This window comes from Panulirus ornatus, chromosome 29 (genome assembly GCF_036320965.1).
Source record: "Panulirus ornatus isolate Po-2019 chromosome 29, ASM3632096v1, whole genome shotgun sequence".
In the NCBI taxonomy this organism is placed as follows: Eukaryota; Metazoa; Arthropoda; class Malacostraca; order Decapoda; family Palinuridae; genus Panulirus; species Panulirus ornatus.
In genome coordinates this window covers 8771276-8779966 of record NC_092252.1, presented here as the reverse complement: position 1 = coordinate 8779966, position 8691 = coordinate 8771276, and the positions used below count along the sequence as shown (strand labels likewise).

The 8691-nt window shown below is 36.8% G+C and overlaps 1 protein-coding gene across 1 annotated transcript; it reads left to right on the top strand.

The window, feature by feature from the left end:
- The first annotated feature begins 2705 nt into the window (after positions 1–2705).
- Positions 2706–8417, top strand: mRpS18A (mitochondrial ribosomal protein S18A). The gene is made up of 4 exons (XM_071679146.1): positions 2706–3006; positions 5475–5617; positions 6808–6931; positions 8142–8417. Exons 1-4 carry the CDS (start codon positions 2856–2858, stop codon positions 8261–8263), a joined length of 540 nt encoding a protein of 179 aa, XP_071535247.1. The 5' UTR covers positions 2706–2855; the 3' UTR covers positions 8264–8417.
- The last annotated feature ends 274 nt before the right edge of the window (positions 8418–8691 follow it).

Below are 8691 nucleotides of genomic sequence, written 5' to 3'. Positions count from 1 at the left end.
TGCCCTTGTTCGATGCTGATCTGCACATGTCACGTCCTTAACATCAAGGTGAACTCGCATATCAAGTTCCTACATCCGTTGTTGCAGTCGTCTAGGAGAGAGAAACTGCTGCAGATAACCTATGACCTAAGCTGTTGACCTCCAGAGGATAGTTAATAAGGTCATGTCTTAATGAGCTTTTGACCTATAGAGGATAGTTAATAAGGCTATGTCTTAATGGGCTTGTATATGATGAGCCGAGCATTATTTGTTCGAGTCATTCGGGTTAGAGAATATATGTGTTCGCCAAGTGCCTTGATTCTAGCTTCCATTTTCTTTTCTAAATTTTTGATCGAAGAGACTATCAAAACACAAGCACAACACAGATCGTACTTGGGGCCTGTCGTCTTCATTTAGGGAAGAGATTTAATGTAATTTCGTTTCAATACATTATCCATATGTAATCTCTCTCCTTTCCTTATTTTTTTTTTTTCAATTTCCCTTTCTTTCTCCCTCCGCTCTCTCTTATAGGCAACATCAAAGTGGGAGCTGGGAACTCCAGTCTCCCACTTTTTGTAAGAGATTGTTAGTGATTGAGATTTGTGATTAATTTTCCTTTTATTCGTTAGAAAAGATAATTGTGAATTGTTCACTTAGAATAGCATTTATTTTTATTGTATATTTCAATAAATGCTCTTATAGTTATAGACGATCCTCATTGAGAAGTATAGAGAACTTAAATTTTCATTGTACAATATATAATGCCCCTATGGGTGATGTACCTTCATGTGTTGGAGGCAGGTGTCTATCTTTTTATTTTTCTCTTTCAGATACGGCATGATTTATGAGGTACATTCATAATATTTTAGAATAGCTGCTGGAGTAGATTGGTAGATGGGTGAGATGCTTAATGGATGAATAGATAGATGGGTGAAAGTACGGATAGTCATAACTAGAAGCATGGATAGATGAATGAGTTTGCTTGACAGATGAAGGAAGAGATGGATAGAGAAAAAAAAAACATGCTAGATATATGACAGTAAACCGATAGCAGATTCCAGATATGGTTGACTGAACCATATAATTGGATAATCTCCGCAGTCATTGTTTACTCTTCTCTCGCCTGTACAAGGAAGACCATGATGCCTCGCAGCTAATGTCTTCGTCTCCCACTTTCTTTTTAGTGGGATAGTTTTGTTGTTTTTTTTCAGTACGGTGGAGTTGAGACTGCAGTGCAAGTTATTGTGGAGATGTAGTGTTTGACGAGCTAGCTCATGTCTTACCGAGAGGTGTTTGTGCGAGTTTCTTTTTTTTTTTCTAACCTGTTTATTCCCCGGAAGTTATTAACTTGAGAAAAAACGAATCCAATTCCTCTTGCCTGACCCAGTATTGCATACCGGATGTAGATCTCCTGTATCGTTTCCTATTGGAAACTTGATTGCGAGACGTTTTCCTGTTTCCTTGCTGGTTGAGCGGGGACACTGTGGCTGTTCTCGATCCTTGCCGATGACCGATGCAAGGCTGACTACTATCTCCTCAGGACTGTCTGTTCCTTCAAGCTAAAGTAAGACTTTTTTTTTCCACGTTTAGAACAGTCTGCACAACCAAGTAGAGATTTTCATAACATTTTAGGGATATCGAAATACTTAACATTTTCTTTTATTCTTTTTTTATGTTCACCATTTCCCGCGTTAGCGAGGTAGCGTTAAGAACAGGGGACTAAGCCCAAGTGGAAGTATCCTCACTTGGCCCTCTGCTCTGTTCCCTCTTTTGGAAAATCAAAAACGAGAGAGAGAGAGGCTTTCCAGCCAACCGCTCTCGCCCTTCTTAATCGCGTTTCTTAGTTACTTTCCAAATGAAAGAGCAGAGCAAGGAGCCAAGTGAGGATTTTTTCCTCTAAGGCTCACTCCTCTGTTCTTTACGTTACCTCACAAATGCAGGAAACGGTGAATATATATATATATATATATATATATATATATATATATATATATATATATATATATATATATATATATTCCTATGAGTCCACGGAGAAAATGAAACACGATAAGTTCCCAAGTGCACTTTCGTGTAATAATCACATCATCAGGGGAGACACAAGAGAGAAATATAAGTCAGTTGATATGCATCGAAGAGACGAAGCTAGGACGCCAATTGGCAAACGTGTGATTGTCCAAAATATATATATTTAATGTCTCACCCCAGCCACTTGATCGTCGTTTCCCGCGTTAGCGAGGGAGCGCCAGAAACACGAAGAAAGGCCGCATCCACTCACAACCGCTCTCAGTTTAATTGAACTGCCTCATAAAGATCTCGGACGGTCATCTGACTTACTAAAATTTTCCCTGTGAATATTTGAAATAGCAATTTCTAAACGATAACTGATGCATGTTGGAATCTCGATAGTAAACCTTTTCAAGAAACATTGATTAACGTGTAAGTGGCGCAAGGAGAGTCATTATTTATTGCTTTTATTATAATGAGAATTTTTTGGTAGTTCGTGTAAGCAACGTTTTTGCTATGGGGGTTGTACTACCTCAATGAAACTGCATTTTTACATCTGAATCGTGAGAGTGGCTGATGGCTGAACTTAGCTTTATATTGAATGTATGATACTGCGAACTGCATCTCTTCCGATATGCAAATAGGATTGTATGATTAATGCAAATATACACATTTTAGTGCTATGTAAAAGTGAAAATTATATAGGCTGGTACTTCCAGTACACTTGAAAATGGCTTAGGCTTGTAAGGCCTTCGTCACATAATGTAAACTTTGATGCCTTACATCGCTCTATGGGATTGTTGGAGAGAACAAAACTTGTGTGAATTTTGCTTAGCTTGCCTTGTGGGTCAACGTAGTCAAGATTAGCCATGATTCTAACATGTGCCGCTGAATTAAGAATGTTACTTGGTCGAATTCCCGCAAGGATCATCAGTGGTTCTCATGTAGGCAGAATTGCTGCAGCCGGAAATAGCCAGACAAGACAAATTGCTGTTTCGTCGAAAAACTTTTTAAAGGAAAGTAAGTGAGAAAGTTGAATTATGGATATGGAAAATTATCAGTGAATAAACTTGCAGAAGTGATTTTGACTGGGAACAAATTTTTATGAAGTATTGCTTTTTATCCTGCAGTAATTTATAATGATAGTGGGGAGGGCGATGTTAATCTGGGAGGAAAAAAAAAAATTCAATCAAACAAGACCTAACCTACCTTAGCAAGATTCTCTGGATATCCACAGCTGTAATAATACCATGAAAGTAAGGGAAGTTCTTATATGAATATACAGAATCTATGGAACCTTATCCAACTTCCCATGAGTGCTTAGATTTATCATAATTTTTGTTTGAAAAAATATATACATAAAAGAAAGAAATTGTACATTTTGTAGAAATAGGATCTTTGTTACATTTATAGGACTATTTTGCATATAATTTTTATGTGAGCTGAGACGGCACAGGTAGATGAGGCCCTTATCAAGGCCATCCCGTTACGCTGTATATATATATATATATATATATATATATATATATATTTTTGTATGTATTTGGTATTTCCTGCAATAGTGAGGTAGTGTCAAGAACGGATGACTGAGCCTTAGAGGGAAAAATCTTCACTCAGCCCATTCATCTGTTCCTTCTTTTAGAAAAAGAAAACTGGTGGCGAGGATTTCCAGCCCCACACTCTCACCCCTTCTAGTCACCTTCTATGACACACAAGGAAAACGTGGGCAGTATTCTTTCTCCCATCCCCATGTATATAGACACACACTTTTTCCTGAACCAGATACCCATTTTATTGACCAACTGCTAGGGGTGGATGCACAGGTGGGTTGACTGTGGTGGGCATCTCTTGAATGCATCAAAGTCAAGAACAGTAACTGCCGCACCACAGAAGTCCATAAGAAATTGATATTATGGTTTTTAGACTCTTCCCATTATTTCTTAGCATTCAGAAGTAATTCAGTAGTAAGGAGGGTTATGAAGAAGAGGAAGAATATGGGGTTGAGATAATTATGAAGGAATGTTTAATATGAAAAAGAAAACTCACCCATCTAAACATTACAGAGGATATGTAAGGGTAAAAGTTTATCTTATGTCTACATGGAAACTAGATGTAGGAAGTAGCTAACTATGGTTTATTTATTTTATAGTGGATATAGTGATTACAAAAATAGCTGTGGACTGTTATTTATTATTGAATGATATTAGATGAGTCAAGATTTATCCTCATTTTCAGGATTCTAGTCAAAGTATTCCCATTACATGAAAAGGCAGTGGATGTCAACATATAGATGACATTATAATGTCAGTGTTATTGTACCATCATCTCAGCTGTTAGATTTTACAATTTCTGTTGACATTTGACTAGTATATTACAAATATATTAACTAAGCTCACATATTCCCTTATATGCATAATGCTTACCTCCTTATTTAGTTTTGTTAAATGATTTATACTGTTAGGGCTGGCCCTTCTTAAAGGCTTAGAGCATAGGGCCCTGACCATTAAAGGGGTCCCGTTGTCCTAACCGTTGTATGGCAGCCTTCAGAAAGCAGGAAATTCTGTCCCAAACACCCTGAACTTTCAAGATTTTTTTTAGGGGCATGCTCTTCATTTAGGAGGGCATTTGAAGGGTGGAAATGAAACCAAAAGAGATTAGTTTAGGCTATCTTGTATACTACTCCAAATCTTGCAAAGACAAGGGCAGAGGAGAAAAGACAGTAAAATTCAGCGACCTGATCCTGTCAAGTAGCATGATTGTGATAGAGGAAATTATCATCGTAAGCCTTTAGCTGTTTTGCCATGTAGTTACAATCAAAGGAAACAAACTTAGGATAATTACGAAGAGATCAGCAAGTTATCTAATGTGACAGAATTTAATGAGGTAACTAAGAAATTGCATCAGAAAGTAGGACTGGCTGGAAATCCTTACCTCCCATTTTTTAATTTTCCAAAAGAAGGAACAGATAAGGGGGCCAACTGATGATATTACCTCTAAGGCTCAGTCTTCCATTCTTAACGCTACCTCACTGTTGCGGGATATGGTGAATATGTATGAAAAAAAAATATGATTATTATTATTATAATCGCTGTTTCCCGCATCAGCGAGGTAGCACAAGTAAACAGACGAAGAATTGCACAATCACTCATACACACATATATATGTATATATATACATAAACGCCCATACACAGACTTATACATATATAAACATGTACATATTCATACTTACTACCTTTCATCCATTCCTGTCACCACCCTGCCACACAGGAAACAGCAATCCCCCCGTGAAGTAGTGCCAGGAAAAGACAAAAAGGCCACAGTTGCTGCTATTATATCTTTGTATTTCAGTGTTATTGCATGTTGTTCTTTTTTTCTTCTTGAGTTAGAGATAATTCTGATATCGTATGTTGCCCATATGACTAAGAAATAAAAAGTGTGGTGTGATTTGATAACTAATATGTACTCTTTGGATTCTTCCATTGACAGTTCTTGTTCAAGAAGATGGTGACAAAATAGTGGTAGAAGGAGTTTACAAGGAATCACCTCGTGCCCCTCTCTTGGTCAAAACAGGTTATGAAGATTCCAGTGTGTGTCCACTCTGTGCCCTCAACCTCAACCTGAAACATACTGTAAGGTTAACCGCCTTCATTTCCACCATAAATTTTGATATTACTCTATTCACTTGTAGTCATTGTAATCTTCTCCAACAGTTTTCTTCATTTTGGATTTATTAGGCTGACTTGATATGTCATTACTCTCAAAGATAGAGATATTTGTGTGCCTCTTCAATCATGTCATAAACGGTTAGGAAAAGTAGAAAGTAAGAATTTGAAGAACAAGTTGAGGTAGAGTTGGTGAAATTGCATTCTGAGCACCAAACCCCATGAGGAATACTTGTAGTTGGAGGCCAAAAAGAAAAAAGATCCCGTAGGAAATGGAAGATAAATCCCCTACCTCATGCTATTTTACAGCCAAGGAATTATCAGAAGTGTTTAACCTACAGAGAAGGCTGTAACCCTCATTCATAATGTGGATCCCAAATGTGAATGTTCCCTCATGTTTTCTTGAGGGCTTACAGTTGTTTCATGTAGCTGCAGGGAGTTTTACAGAGATAGAAAGGAAGATACCACAGAAGTTTATTGCATATCTTTCTCAAAAAGCTTATGAAAACTCTTCCTCCACCTCCTGATCAGATTATCAGTTCAGGGGATGGCTGAATTAGATAATTCAGGGGTGATGTTGACACCCCTTATGCCCCTCCCTATCCTCCCTGTAACCCTCACTCCATTTCAACCAACTCCAGCTTATCACCAATTTTTTTTTAAGATTTTATTTATTATTATTGAAATTAACTGATGTGATTCTCTGGTTAGCAGTTTTTGGACTATGTTTTTGCATGTGTGTTCCATACATTAGAGTTAGATATATGAATTAGTGCTCAGGAATATTAACCCCCCACTCCTTCAATAATGAGTTCAATTGCTTGTAAATTGACTTTTTGCATTTCAAAAGGTTTTCCTCAAATGTAACTAGTTATCTAGGGGATGGCTGTATTGCTGTTTTCATACAGGGGATTGAGTGGATATAGATGTGCTACATATTATTGTTAACATTGTAACATAGGATTATTGACCTTTCAGAATGGAACATAATTATAGTTAACACACTGCTCAGATGTAAAATTTGTCTCTTGTTAATTTATTTCATGCATTGCTTATTTTAGAAGTGTTTTATTTTTTCAATGATCAACCTTATACTGTATGTTGATATTGTCATTGTGGATGAAACTAGCTTTTTTTTAAATTTATACTTTTTCCAGGATGTGCTGATTCTTTCTCAGTTTCTGCGAAAGGATGGTTGCCTATTGCCTAGTCGTGTTACAGGACTTTGTGCAAAACAGCAGCGAAGAGTTTCATTACTTGTAGCAATGTCACAGAAGGCAGGTGAGTTATAAAAAACGTATTTGTACTTTAAACTTTGCTTATGAAATAGGAGGTACACATTTACTGTTGTTGGCATCGAGGAAACCATATATGCATAACTTCAGCAAAGGTAGCATTATTGTTTTCTGCCTTCTGTATATGAAGGTAAATGTATATTGCATGAAATGGAAAATACTTCAGGCACCACTTGTTTCTTCACACTTAACTCACCTTGCACCTCTCACTTATGTTCTTCCTCACCTGTTTCATCCATCCTATGAACCACCCTCTTTTACAGTTATTGATCATCTCGCTCATTGTTTTATACTTCATTTTCTTGAATGTTTTTTATTTACATATTATGTGCTAATATCCAGGTCTTTTCAGTGCATCTGTATCCCTTCATCAGATGTTCCCTTCTCATTTGTATGTCAGACTGTCTTGTAATTCCTTAGTACAACTTTCTTTTGTTAAGAGATCTGTTTCTTCAGTTTGCATATAATTGTTACTTTTAACACTAAAAATTCTCATGTAAAGATCTTTGCTGTTCATTTATATACTCACCCTGTCAAAAACAAATAAAACAAAGCTTCAAACCACTCAAAACAGCACTTAGAACAGTCACTGGTTGCTTAGTTCCCACAAGCATTCAACAGCTGTGCATGAAACAATGAAAACAGTGATTATCTCAATGCAATCCTACATCAACATACATGGCACTCAGTTCCATGCAACATTACTAGATCCATCCTACTCAAATCACTCTATAACTAGCCACCAATCCTCAACTGTATATAAAAAGCTAACCTCAGCCTCACACATTCACACATCCCCAAGAAATATAACACTGACAAAACATACACACTGAAGTAACCCATCTTAAACTACACACCACTTGACTTATACTTATTAGAAGCAACATCTCCCCCTAAACAAATATGTCACACCTTTCTGTGTGTTCTCTGAACAGCATCCATCCCTACAACTCTACAAATGCCATTTCAGCATATCTGTTTATTCACTTTTGGTGTAGGTGGTTAATCATAAAGTGGCAGGGGTGTGAGTTAGTTGCTAAGATGTAGCTACAGATTCATAGTATGAATGCGGTATGTAGATAAATGCTTTTTTATTTAATCCTGTTTTATTTAGATTTTGTTGACCATAGAGTAAAGCAAGGACATATCAGAATCTCGTATGTGGATTTTACTGTAGAAATTTTCGTTCCTTACAGGTTTGATGCCAAATTTAGCCCCAGCTTGGAGTAAGAAGGATCCCAAGAAACGTTATCGATCAAAGAAATACAACAGATATTTTGATGAGTCAACACTTGAAGTTAAAAGTTGTCGTCGTTAGTTTTGTAAATTCACTGTAATAGTTTTTAAAAGCCAGACAATTAGTTCTTGATGTTTTGATTTCTTAGGCCCATTCCATCCTTGTGGCATGATGATCTATATATATAACATTACAATTCTGTAATAATAAATAGAGAATAAATGCCATGAAGTAATGATGCTTTTATTATGAGCCAGTTATATGTACAACTTCCAGTTATCATGTTTAAATGTTAAAACAGTGGCTTTGTGTTGGATATCATTTAGAAGTAAGTGTTTTAGTGAACTTCACCCTCAGGTGAGAAGTCACCATGGATAAGGCTGTAAATGGAAAACAGTACAACATAGTCAGGTACCTTCTTACCCCAAAAAGCCCCCCTTGTCCTGCTTCCACAGGGAATGCAACCTCGGGGCTGCAAAACCCAATAAAATGGTCCTAAGGTTATGTAA